Source organism: Carlito syrichta, unplaced genomic scaffold (genome assembly GCF_000164805.1).
Source record: "Carlito syrichta isolate Samal-C Ts95f unplaced genomic scaffold, Tarsius_syrichta-2.0.1 Scaffold304542, whole genome shotgun sequence".
In the NCBI taxonomy this organism is placed as follows: domain Eukaryota; kingdom Metazoa; phylum Chordata; class Mammalia; order Primates; family Tarsiidae; genus Carlito; species Carlito syrichta.
Genome location: NW_007248638.1, coordinates 182,456 through 196,973, shown reverse-complemented (window position 1 = coordinate 196,973; position 14,518 = coordinate 182,456). Strand labels below are relative to the sequence as shown.

At 34.6% G+C, this 14,518-nt stretch overlaps 1 protein-coding gene across 5 annotated transcripts in view; it reads right to left on the bottom strand.

The window, feature by feature from the left end:
- Window positions 1-14,518, bottom strand: part of TASP1 (taspase 1) — a 261,197-nt gene that overhangs the window by 78,250 nt on the left and 168,429 nt on the right. For 4 of the 5 annotated variants that reach the window (XR_504437.1, XM_008060150.1, XM_021713422.1 and 1 more), the window contains one exon: window positions 9,166-9,276. The exons of the other annotated variant lie outside the window; for it this stretch is intronic. Coding sequence is in view for 3 of the 4 variants with exons in the window: in XM_008060150.1 (XP_008058341.1) it covers window positions 9,166-9,276 (111 nt within the window). In the remaining variant the exon portion in view is untranslated. The remainder of the gene's footprint in view (window positions 1-9,165; window positions 9,277-14,518) is intronic. 5 annotated transcript variants of the gene reach the window in all.

The window sequence follows — 14,518 nt, the reverse complement described above, 5'->3', positions numbered from 1 at the left end:
AAGGAAACATAAACCAAAATAGGAGGGTAGGAAGAGGAGTAGAATTTTAGGTAGGGTAGTTCAGTTAGCAAAGACTTTGCAAAAATGACATGTGAGCTGATCTGGCCTCTCAGTTGGATCATGCATTCTATGGAAGACACTACAAGTTATTATATGAGGACAACCCCAAAGTCTCATCTTCCCTCTCAAGCTCTAATCTCACATATGCAATTGGCTGTCATGCCTTCAAATGCCTCTACTCCATGGTCAAACCAGTCCCATTCTTTCTACATGCCCAGTGCTTCATACATGACATTCTTAGAATTTACTATTGGCATGGAATTCCATATCTTTCAGAATAAAAACTCTAGCCTCTTTCCCTACCTGTCACATTCAATCAACCATCAAGCTGGATCAAGAAATTCTCAAAGAAGTTTTCTCTTCAAGAATCTTCACCAAACAGTCCTCCTTTATATCATATCTAGTTCTGCTTCTCTAATTGCTGTGACCCACCAATTAGTATCTCAAAGTCTCCTTCCTCTAATCCATTCCGCACCTTAGTATACAATTCCACTACTATGTGACTGTTCATTACATTAAGCCAATATTTTTAGGGTTTTTTTTCCACTTGCAATTATACTACTTTCTAGACTATAGTCTGCCCAACTCTTAAATTAGATCACTTGATGGTCATAAAACAAATCCGAAGGTTTTCCCTTCCATAGAAACTTCATTCATGATGTTTTCTTGGATCTACTAGACACAACACTTTCTTCTGCTTCTTCTGAACTCCTCTGCCTTCCTGATTTTATCATATCATGAGTTTAACTATGATTTTTTTCCCCTAAAACATAAAATGAATATGTGTAATATGTAATTTATTAAGCATGCTAATAGAACAAACATCCATTAATCCAACAAACAACTTAGGAAATCTAATACTACCAATACTGTTGAGATTTCCTAGGTTTTTCCTCCCAGAGGAAATGACTACCCCAAATTACTTCTTAATAACTTCTTGCCCTCCATTATAGTTTTACCATGTGCATAAGCATGATTAAATAATGTTTGATTTTGCAAAGTTATATAAATGGTGGCATATTGACTGTAGTTCTTTGCAAACTATATTTTTTAACTTAGATTTATGATTTTAAGGTTCATTCATGCTTATGTGTGTAGTTTTAATGCATTTATTTTCACTGCCACATCATATTCTGTTAATGAACATTAGAGTCGTTTCATTCATTTGCTGTTAAGAAAAACAGTGCTATAAATATCTTGTGCACATCATCTGGTAGACACATACATATCTAGGACTAGAATTTCTGGGTTGTGGGGCAGACATATGTTCCACTTGTCATACTAATGACAAATATTTATTCCAAAATGATTGTAACTATTTTAAAACATAAATGTCTAAAACATACTTATTTCATATTTTCTATCCAGTAATTCTAGTATCTAAAGTCTTTGATAGTCTAGTTAAAGTTTCTGTTGACATACATACTCTCTCTCATGGTAACTCTCCTTTATATGTGTTTTATTTTATTTTAGATTCACATATGTGAACTTCATTGAGATCTGAGTAGAAAGTATATTTCTTCAGAAAAGATTTTCATTTACTTCTGCCACACTACATCTAGGACGGCCCTCAATAAAAATGTAATCCATTCATTTGAAAGTATGACTTGTGCCTTTAATATTTTGTCTAGCATTTTAAAGTTATGTGTAGACAGAAGATTCCATGATCTCCATTTCACAGCATTTCCAGGAATGGAAGTCCCTGTATTCTCTGAACTTCTGTGTACTACGTATTATACCTTACATTTTGTTTACTGTGCATTTGTCTTTTCTCTTCTGGAATACTAGTTCCCTGATAGCAAGTCTGTTTTGTTTTATTTCACAGTAGCCAACAAAGTACCTTGTACATTAATGACTATAATGAGTGTTTGTTAAATAAAAAAGATAAATAAAATTCTGAAAATATAAAGTCTAGGGTACAAAATTTAGTGGTAAAAAATAATGCTATGAGATGCCTACTTTATTATTTTCCTTATTTTGCAGTTTGGGCATGTGAGTACAATGGGCTATCACAGCACTTAAAATAACTAAGGAGAAACATCTTTGATTTCCTAATAGATAAAAAAGAATTTATTTTACGAATTCCTCAAGCTTCAGATAGCTGCAAAAGAAAAGATTTTAGTGTTTGAAAAGAGAAATATACATATAAAATATGGGGGAAGTCGTATCAAAACACAAAAATGCACTGGAGAAAAGAACATTATAATTTTTAAGCTTTCTAAATTATAAAGAAATTCATGAAACATTGTTGATGATCTTATATAAGAGGTTAAATGTGTAATGACAATATACTTTTGTTCCTTCTATTAAAAAAAAGTGTTCACAATTTATTGGGCATCTAGCTAAAAATTTGGTCATTAAAAGAAAATACTTATTGACTATAATGTCTCTATTTGACAGAAAATCATGAGAAGGACTCCCTTCAGCTCAATTGTTGATAGCATTCTGCATTTAACAGTGAACCTCTGATGTCAACAGCAGGGTAAGAACCTCTCCTCAAAAGACTAAAGTAAATTAAAGAGCAAAAAATCACGAACTTTTTAATCATAATACTATAAACGACATGGAATTTTTCAACAATAGTCACAGAGATTGTAGGTTGATAAGGCTAACTCAGTTCTAAAATTCAAAGAAAAAAAGGAAAAGTGATATTCACAGATAACACCTTATCAATCATTATAGTTAGTAGTAAGCAGAAACCAACTGAAAATGTTCTATGATATTAACTGTTGAGTACTGGGCAGGAAGAATGCCACCCTGAAGTTCACATACCACACGTACAGCCACAGTTTGCATCAAAAAGAATAATTCATGAAACCAAGTTTGTTCAAAAATAACCATAACTAGGAAAAGTCACATATGAATCATTGAAAGAGCTTTTATATGTGTATGTGTGTGTAATCACTTAAAAAGAACAACAAAAAAGGAAATCTATTTATGTCTTTCCCTACTTAACTAAGCATTCAGTCTATAATCAGCTGGTTAGCATGAAGTATTATTAAGGCACTATTTTTACAGTACCCATTTTTATGAGCTTTGTATGTTACAAGAAGAGTGGTTTTTTAAAAATGCATGGATTGGTTATTCTCTTTTATGCTTCCCATATTAAGTCAAACCAAAGCCCTGATCTTGGCATAATGGTAATGCAAGTGGAAACAAAAACATTTTCATCTCTGAAATGTCTTTCAATTTTATTCACAGTCTATCACATTAAATTCTTGTTTATCAAAAAAGATTTTAACATACTCTACATTTAAGATGATTTCAGAGTTTGTTTCAAATTGCAAAATGATAGGACAAAAATCTTTACTTTAAAAGTCACTGACTACTACTTCAGGAAAAAGCACATAAAAACAAATTAGAACCATAAGTATAAAATAAAGGAATTTTTTAAAAATTCCTAATTATTGGGAGAGGGTCATAGATACTAAACACACCATCACTCTAAAAAATATATTTAGGGCTATTTTTCTATTCTAAATAGATGATTGTTGCTAAGCCTTTTCAGAATCCTTTATTTAACATAATTTTCCATTAACAAACATTAAATGTGAATTATAAGAAAATCCTCAAACAGTACAACATAAAAATGGGCAAAAACTGTGAGTAGATAATTCACAGAAAAATATAAAAGGCCACATTATACGTGGAAAATTTCTCAACCTCTCTTGTAGCCTCCTGGAAGTTGCTACTCTGTCCTAACAGCAAACAAAACGTTGAACAAAATAAAAATTCAGCAATTTTTCTTAAATCCATCAGAGAAGTAAGGTCACAGAACTGCTGCCCTCAGAACTACAGAGAATCACAATTTGTGGGAGCAGAAACCCATGAGCAGAAATCTCCTTGGGAACCAGTATGAGGATAGGAAAAGCAGTATAACTGACAAATTGCAGAAGGCTCAGCATGGACAAGTCTAAGAGTTAAAAACTCCAGGGGGAACTAGTCATAGGAGGACTCCCATGTGACTTAAATTTTTTTTTTCTAACTCGAGGAGTTAGACCCAATTCCTATAGTGAAGACTGGAGAAAAACCCCCTCCTACTTCCTGCAAAGAGGAGCAGGGGGAACCATTTTGAAATACCAGAGCATTTTGTTCTTAACAAGGTCTGCCCTTAAGGGAAACTATTTTACACAAAGCCTAACTTGCTAGGGTCTTATCAGAGCCTAATCAACCTAGGGGAAGGGAAATACTAAACTTTAGCTCCCTCTACCCATTCTGTCCCCACTAAGAGGGATGATAGGGTGAAAAACTAAGAGGCATTTGTAAAGTTCACAGCTGAGGGACATAGATAGGCTTACTGAAAGATTAAAACCTAATCACAGGACTATAAAAAAGGCCTCTTCCCCCATACCTTACCATCATATCACTAAAGACCTATTTACAGGAATTTCTTTCCAGAAATCACTCAAACACACCATGTCTGCTTTTCCACAAAAAAAAAAAAAAAAAATTACAAGGCATACTAAAAAGCAAAAACACAGTTTGAAGAGACAGAATAAGCATCAGAACCAGACTCTGAAATGATCATAAATCTTTTAAATGATGATGAATACTCCAAGGGCACTATGCAAAAAGTTGACAACATACAAGAACAGATGGATAATGTATGTGAAGAGATAGCAATTCTAAGAAAGAATTTAAAAGAAATACTAAAAATAAAAAACACTGTAGCAGAAATAAAGAACGCCTTTGATGGACTGGATACAGCTAAGAATCTCTGTAATTGAGATTATCCCAATAGAAATTTTCAAAACTGAAAAAACAAAGAGAAAAAAAAAGACTCCCCCCCTGCAAAAAAACAAAAAGGAACTGAACATCTAAGAACCACGAACAGCTGCAAAAGGAATAACATATGTGTAATGAGAATTCCAGAAAGAGAAGAAAGAGAGAAAGAAACACCGAAGAAATATTTAAAGTGCCGGGCTAAGCAGGTCGAGGCTGCGGTGGCCGGGAGCAGCCACTGCACTCTAGTCTGGGTGACAGAGTGAGACTCCAACTCAAAAAAAAAAAAGAAATATTTAAAGCAACAATGGCCAAAAATGTCCCCCAATTAATGTCAGGCACGAAACCACAGATCCAGGAAGTTCAAAGAACACTAAGCAGGATAAATTCTAAAAACTACACTTAGGCATATTATATCTAAACTACAGAAATCAAAGAGAAAGAAAAAGTCCTAAAAAAAGCTAAAGGAAAAAGATGCCTTACCTATAGAGAAGCAAAGAAAAGAAAAGAAATAGTTCAAGTGTTGAGAGGAAAAAGTCAACTTAGAATCTGTACCCTCGATATTGTCCTTCAAAAGTGAAGAAGAAATACTTTCTCAGACAAAAATTGAAGGAATTTGTTGTCAGTAGACGTGCCTTATGAGAAAGGTTAAAAGAAGATCTTCAGAGAGAAGGAGATGTATATAGGGTAGAGACTCAAATTTGTATAAAGAAAGGGAACTGGAGAATACATATGTGAGGGCAAATTAAAACTTTTATTTTCCTTATTCTTAGCTGATATGACATATTACAATTTATTGGAAATAATAACAACAATGTATTCCAATTACATATATACATATATGCTTAAGTATAAATAAAATTAATGGTAATAATTCAAGGGATAGAAGGGAGGAATTCTAAATACTTTGTTAGAACTTGCAGCACTACTTGTGAAGTAGTATGGAGTTATTTAAAATTGGACTTATAAATATATATCCCAAACTCTAGAATAACCATTTTAAAAAGTCACAAAAGTAAATAAGCCAAGCATGACAACGCATGCCTATAGTCCCAGCACTTTGGGAGGTTGAGGTAGGAGGACTACTTGAGCTCGGGAGTTCAAGACTAGTCTAGGCAACACAGCAAAACTTCATCTCTGCAGAAAATAAACAAACTAGCCAGTTGTGATAGTGTATGCCTGTAGTCCCAGCTACTTGGAAGGCTGGGGCAGAAGGATCTTCTGAGCCTAGGAGGTAGAGGTTGCAATGAGTCATGATTGTGCCACTGCACTCCAGACTGGGTGACAGAGTGAGAACTGGGGTAGGGTGGAATGGGAAGGGAGAAGGGGGAAGAGGGAAAGGAGAAGGAAGAAGGGGGTAGAGGGAAGGGGAGGGGAGGGAAGGGGAAGGGAGGGGAGGGAAGGGGAAAGAAGGGGAGGAAGGGGGAGGGAGGAAACTAAGATGCTAAGAAAGGAGAGAAATGGAATCATATAAAATGCTCAATTAAAAAAGTATAAGGCTGGGCACGGGGGCTCATGCCTATAATCCCAGTACTTTGGGAGGCCGAGGTGAGATTGTCTGAGCCCACAGGTTCAAGACAAGTCTGGGCAACTTTGCAAGACCTCATCTCTACAATAAATTAAAAAAAGAAATTAGTTAGGTGTGGTGGCATGTGCCTGTAGTTCCAACTATTTGGAAGGCTAAGGCAGAAGGATCACCTGAGCCCAGCAGGTCGACGCTGGGGTGGCCGTGAGTGTGTCACTGCACTATACCTGGGTACAGAGTGAGACTCCAACTCAAAAAAAAAAAAAAGAGTACAGTGAAATAAGCATTTACACATGGTAAAATGATATACACAAAAATTACAGACAACTTAAAACTCTTTCAGTAGGGGGAATGAATTAAGTATTGAACCATGAAAGACTCAGTTATAAATCTATATATACTGACACATTAAGAGCATCAAAATACATTAATAGAAAAGTATGCTGCAAAACAATACATTAAAAATCTCTTCTATGGGAGGAAGAAAAGGAGGGAAGAAAGGAGGAAAAGAAAGGGCTATAAATACATACCATACTGTTAGCAGTAGTTCTTTCTGGCAAGAAGAATGAGGCTCAAAAATGACAATGGCTATTTGATTAGATTATTATGCAAAATTTTTCTGTGTGTGTATTGCAATGAAAACCTCTAGATATATTATTTATACAAATCTTTTTTAAAATGAGAAAACAAAAATAGCAAAAAAGAGAAGAATACCATTGTTTTCATAAAACCAAGAAAGTAGTTGCTAGTTTACCTCAATCACTGCCTGAAAAAACTTCAGCCAAACCATTTCAAATAGAAACTTAAGATCCACCTCTAACAATTTTAATTTACCACTTCAATTAGTAACTAGTTTGATTTATAATTGTACTTACTTTTTTTCTTTTTTTTAAAGACAGAGTGAGATCCACACAGGTTGAAATGCAGTGGTGCAATCATAGCTCACTGCAGCTTCAAACTCCTGGACTCAACTGGGATTGCAGGTGAACATCACCATACCTAACTAATTTTTTTTTAAAGTTTTTGTAGAAACAGAATCTAGCTTTGTTGCCTGAGTTGATCTTGAACTCCTGGCCTCAAGCGATGCTCCTGCCTCAGCCTCCCAAAGTGCTGGGATACAGGTATGAGCCCTTGTGCACAGCTCAATTTTCTTTAAAGAAGTAGTTTAGATTGGCTCGTGAACTTGTCTAAAGATCAAATAGAATTTTGGAGTTGGAAGGGCCTTTAGGGATCATCCTAAACCAATCTTCCCTCTCAATTTACACATGAGGAAATTAAGAGCAAAGAGACTTGTCCTAAATAGATAACTAATTACACCACCAGTTCATTAAAAGAGAAAATAACCTAACCTCCTCACTCCTGGTCCAGTCCTCTGGTAAATTCAATTTATTTCATTCCAACTAATTTGTAAATATTATCTGTGCTCCCCAAGTATTTCCTGAAAATTTTGATTTTCCAATCTCATTTCAAATCATCTGATTTTAAAAAATTTTACAACAGCAGAGTACAAATAAGCAACAGAAGAAAAGAGAGTGGAGTTCAGGAACTCCTTAACATGAACTCAAACCTGAATACAGTAGATAATTAATAGAATTTAGCATAGTGAAAGAATTCAGAAACTACCTTTTATCTAATGTTCTTGCTTGATTGCTTGATATTTTCCTTAATAAAATAAAATCAGTTAAGTAACTTGCTACATCCAATAAGTCAGACACAGAATTGAGAGCAGAATGCAGCTGTCCATTCCCACGACAATGTCCTTCTGTATTTCACACTCTCTTTTTAAAAAAACAAATCAAAAGGCAGTGTCTTCTTACACACCAAACAACCACCAGCTACCAAGATGGCTGGGTAAAGCAACAACTACGCACAAACTACGTCTCTTCAACTGTGAATATTAAATGAACAGGGCCAATTAGGTGAGCGCTGACATTTCATACTACTCTGCATGAGTCTGGAACTTTTAAGAGGGGTTCAATATGCATTAAGGTAATGAATCCCAGTGGCAAAATGAAATAGTGCAGCCCAACCCTATGAGCAGTTTTAAAGAGCTATACAAAAGGAGAGTACAAATAAGCAACAAAGAAAAGAGAATGGAGTTCAGGAACTCCTTAGCATGAACCCAAACCTGGAGAAGAAGAACTAGCTAGTTAATCTGTGATTTTAAACTCAGTACAGTACTTCAGGTCATTCTCAACAAGCATAAAGTTACCATTGCCATAATTACACATCCCTCAGAGTTTCCAGGAAGTTAACTTTTCATGAATGTCTCATATTCAACTCCTACTATTTCTTCTCATTAATGTCTGTGAGAATGTGTCTAGTATATCTGCATAACTAACAAGTTATACAGATGTTATTAAGATGAAGAATTTGTTTTATTTAAAAACGGTATTCAATAGCAGTAATTATTAAAACAAAAGAACAATAAGACCTAAGTCTGATTCTAATATATTTAAGGATGTAGTAACATGAATGTAATCAACCTTTCTCTGAAAAATCACCAGAGGAAGACCTCAAAATCCTTTTAATAACTCATTCCTCAGCTCCCATTTTTGCCATCAGGCTGTTCTTATTAACATACATATAATTATGTATTTATTCTACTATATATCACTCTAATCCTAGATACTGTCTCACAACTTGGACATTAGATTAGTTATATGGCAGATTTCACACCACACTAACTATTATGGTGGAATTTCTTTTCATGATCAATATTAACTGAGGACCTAACTCTATTCTAGGCCCTAGAACTAGGTCTAGAGATACAAATGTAATACCTAACTCATGGTGCTTACAGTTTAGTGAAATGATCTGTATTTAGAAGGATGTAATATTTTAAATGTTATACTTACTGATAAACTTGTTTTGCATAGTCTCCAACAGAGCTTGGTGAGCATCTTCAGCTTGTAAAGCATGTGAACATTCTCTAGCCAATATGGTACGCACGAGATGCTCTCCACATCCTAGAAACCCACAGAAACCAACAAAGTTTGAGAAAAAGCACTACTGAACACTCTGCTTCTCTCATTAACATTAAAACACTCCTATGGATCACTTAATAAGTAGTTAGCTTGGAGAATAATTCAGTGAGGGATGAAATGACTTCTATGAGCAATCTGGTAATTTTAGTAATGAGAGTCAGAAGAAACTAAACACATGACCACCTAATCTCAAAAGGAAACAAAGACAAATAAAATGAAAATCCTTTTCATAGAAATAATTTATATAACACAGAAATTCAGATTCTCCATCTAAGAACTCCCTAGGGTTCTGTCTCAATCCTACTGTTGGGTGTGATTACAAAAGATCATGTTTTATAATTGTATTTGTTTGCATCCAGTTGGGTTTAACCTCTCGTCAGTAAATGGCTATCAGTGGCCAACAGCCATTTCCCCCAACTCCCCACACACATGGGTATAGGGGAGGAATGTAGGGAGCCTGAAGCAACTTAAACCCCCACCATCTACTTTTCATTGCAATATCATCACATATCAACAGCTGTTGAGTGAACTTAAAACAACAACTTTCTGGCCTCCTCACAGTAATTTACATAACTTTCAGGGGGAAATACTCTCTATAATTCTATAGAAAAAGTACATTTTATTCCTGAGGTGAATTTGCGCCTTTCAGACACACAAGTAGAAAATGGGGACAGGATTGGAGGGTAGAATACTGCCTAGAATTCCATTACAGTTTCTACCTGTTAAAAGTAAAAAGTACCAGTGAAAATAGAATGGATATTGAATTTATAGGCTGATGAGCTCTAATAAAAGACTTCTGAAGAAAAAGCTCTCCCTTTTCTTAGAAATTCAAAATTTTAAAAGACTACTTTGATATACATTGGAGGTGTAAGACTATTAAAAAAGCACTAAATGCCACTTGAAATGCTTCCTATATATAAAATCAATTTTACTGATTAAAATGCCACTGTCTTCTTACTCAAACAAGAACAGTAAATGCACAAGATCTTTTCAAGGTGTCGTTCATTTAAAATGTTTTTTCATTAGAAACAAATTTCTGCCAAAACTGTTATGTTTATTAGAAACTCAAGTCCTCCACTAAGTCACATAACAGATAAAGGATGTCAAATGATCTAAGCATCCAATGAGACTAAAAGAGAAGTATGCCTCAACTCTATAGTCAAAAAGATCACAGCAAAAAGAATATCTGTAGGCTCTGCTCTGATTCTTCAATAGGATCAGAGACAAAGTAACATTTTTCCAGATCACTAATCTGCACGCACGCGCACACACACATACACACACACACACACACACACACAAATATACATGGGGTGGGAAGGTTCTCAGCAATCAAAAATTAATGTGAACTAAGATTGGTAAATGAAACAACTTACTTTAAATAATGGTCACGAATTCTTAAGTTCATGAAACTAAGGGCAATACACATAATATACAGTGCTCTATTTAGTTAATATGTATTGTGATGAGCATTAGGCACTAACAAAAAAAATCACCCTAAGCAATATTATCTGTAATTGTTAAACCACATTGATGTCTTTCCTTACAGAAATTTTATCTTTAAATATACATCTCTCCTCCTCTCGCCTCTTTATCTTTAGCCCTCTCCCTATATGTACATGTACATAAACAGGCACACGTGTGTATATTATATATGCATACAATATACACTCAGGCACAGTGGCTCACACAATAAATACAAACAATTCATAAAAGTGTGAAAGTTTTTTTTAATTGCCTAATATTTGCCAGAAATAACTTCCAGTATTTTTTGGTAAAGTATAATGTAAACATCCTTCAAGATCTAAATATTCTTTATGAATGAATATCCATATTCAAGAAAGATCTAGATACATAATTTAATATATAACTTTGTGGGCAGGATTATGGCAATCCTATTTGGTAAATTTTTGCAATATTATTTTTATAATCACAAAAAAACTACAATAAAGCTAGTAGAAAGAAACCATGTTTGACACTTACTATGTAGAGACATTGTGTAAGCTCATGAAACTCCATAAATTTGAATTTCCTTTGTGCACATATTTGATGTTGAACAGTGAAATGTTATACTTTAGGACAATAATAATTGCTAGGAAATTGGCATATTATAAACTAAATGGATGTTCAGAAGGTTATGTACACATGCTTTAAGTCAAACAGCTAAACCACATGAAGTTAACATTACATCAAAAATAAACAATGTATGTTGGGGAGACTTTCTCCCCTGTTGTTACACAGAAATGTATAAGGTTTTCCAATGATTGATTTTTACCAAAAAACTTTTTAAAACTTTAAAATTACGACTTATATTCTCTGACACATATTACCTTTAACATAAGAGCCATGAAACCAAAAGCTTATTCTCCTGCAGGTTCCAATCAAAGAGAGTTTGACTCCTGTGGTTTTACTCAAAAAATTCCAAGGTTTCTTGGAATATGCTGCCATATATCTTAAGTGTGATTCAAGGGCAAACAGTTCCATTCTTTATTCACAGATATTAGAAATAAGCCTTTATTACATCCTCTTTTTGTCGTTACTTATGCAAGAGTATGCTTATGTTCTTCCATCTTAGTAGAAAACATGAATTATATGAAACAAAGACCTGACAACAATCCTAAAAGAAAAGTGATAAATAATAAGTTCTAAAAGAACTTAGAAAAGTATACATTTATTTATCATCAATATGTATGACAAATGAATGGCTTGAAGCACATAATGAATTCATAACTTATATTTATAAAAGCACTGGCCAATTTTGGAGGGTGCTATGAAATCAATTCACTATACCCAAAACTGATAAGTTAAAGAAAATAATCAGGCATTTTTCTGTCCTTCCTATAGGAACTGTACACCAGGGTAGTCAAACAATTTATGAAGTAAAAGTCTTCTTTGAGACAGAAGTACCTCAGGTAATATACAAATAAGGGGAGGCGGGATTGGCAGTAGTGGGAATCTGCCAGGGGAGGTGGGGGCACACTTCATCAACATAGGGTACCTGCATAATGAACATTTGTATACCTAACCCTGAATTGTACCCCACAACTGTAAAATAAAAAATTTAAAAAATAAAAATAAACAGAAGAAATTAACATAATTAGAATATAACAATTTTAAACCTGCAATGTAGTAACTGACAGAGGCAACACTCATCAATAGCTAATATCACAAAAAAGATACAATTTCAGATATTATGTCTCTTGATAAAATTATACCTATGTAATCTTGCCCATCACAAAACAAACAGACAAAAAAAAAACAAAAACCCAAACTGTACTTGAATCTGATCAAGTCCTTTGAGTGCCAGTCTCTATGACCAAGTTATATCCCATTAATCTCAACCCTCATCTCAGTCTCAGCTCACTCTTTCCCAGTGTTTCCTGTTGCTGAGACTTCAGTATGTCCCACACTTAACTGAAAAATTCAGTTATAAATTTCTGGAAATAAAGAGCATCTACAAAAAACCTACAGTTTACATCATACTTAATGACTTCTTTCTCCCTAAAATCACAAACAAGGCAAAGATGTCTGCTTAAATCATTTCTTTTCAATAATATACTGGAGACTGGAGCCATTGCAATAAGGTAAGAAAAAAATATAAAAGGTATAAAGATCAGAAAGGAAAAAGTGAAACTGTCCTTATTTATAGATGATATGATTGTTTATGTAGAAAACACCAAAGGATTGACAAAACAACTGCCAGAGGCATCTCTCCATGTTCTTCCTATCAGGATAAAAAGTAGCAGCACATACCTGTCTGATAATTACCAGTCCCCAAAATGTGAACCTGACCTTCATTTCTTCTCCTATCCATTCATTAGCAAGTCTAATATTGAGTTCCTACTCTGTTCTAATCCAGAGTATACAGCAGTCAGCAAGGGTACTACTGCATATTGTCAGACCTCCCCAAAAGTACCAGACCTCTGCCTGGCTACCACGCATTCACTCAATTCACTGAACAGTCATTACAGCCAGTTCAGATGCCAGTGACCTAATTGTATATTCTACAGACCCATCTCAAAGATTCAGATGAAAACCCTGCACTCAGCAGAAGCCCTGGACATTCCCATTGCATTCTGAGTGCCAGTCTCTATGGCCGGGTTATTTCCCATTAATTCCAAACCTTATCTCAACCTCAGCTTACTCTTTCCCAGTGTATCCTATTGCTGAAACTTCAGTGAGCCCCACACTCAAAGATTTATGTATTATAATACATGTACTCCACATTACATGTCCTTAAACTTTTATAACCCATACCGAAGATAATCTACCAAAAACAGTCACACCCTCCCACTCCCAACACACAAACATACACATACACATATACCCATAAGGAAGAATAAGCAGATGTAAAACTCCAGAGGGATTAATGTAACCAAGAAGTAGGAAAAATAGAACAAAGGTAGACAAAATTTTTCTGTAAAGGGTCAAACAGTAAATAGTTTTGCCAGCTGCATGTGTCTCTATAAATCAAATCTTTTTTTTTTAATTTGCAACAATTCTTTAAAATGTTTAAATCATTCTTAGCTTGTGAGTCATACAAAAGCAGACCAGGGGCCAGATTTGGCCCACAGGTCAGTTTGTCTATCCTTGTTATAGAACAATCTGTTGGTCAAAGAAAAAAAGGAAGAGAACAGTCAGGCACAGTGGCTCACATCTATAATCTTAGCATTTTGGGAGACCAAGGTAGGAAGATCACTTGAGGCCAGGAGTTTAAGATCAGCCTGGGCAACAAAGCAAAATACTACCTCTACAAAAAATAGATTTTGTACTTTAACTCTAGTGACAGATGAATCTTTCAAATAAAATTAATTAAATATAGGTAACAAAACAACCCAATAAAGTCTTATTGTCAAACCATGTTTGAGTTCCTAGAAGGTAAAAGTAACAAACTGAAAAACATTTGCAATAAGGAGAAAGAAACATGGAAATTTACCCACTATGGCTGACTTTTAAGATATATCTTCAATGCGTTTCTAGATTATTTTCTATCTTTTTTAATCTTTATCTCATGTAGTAGTAGCAGCAGTGGTGGTATGAGCCACATTATTATAAAATGAAAATTAAAAGGCCCTTATGAGTCCAGTTTTAAAAATAGTGTTCTAATGGTGGAGGATTATGATATAATTGCTCCACGGAGCTCAAATTGAGATCTTTCTTCCCCTTGGTAGACCTTATTTCTTCTAAATCATTCCTGCCTCAATTCTGATACAAAAAGTCCCGG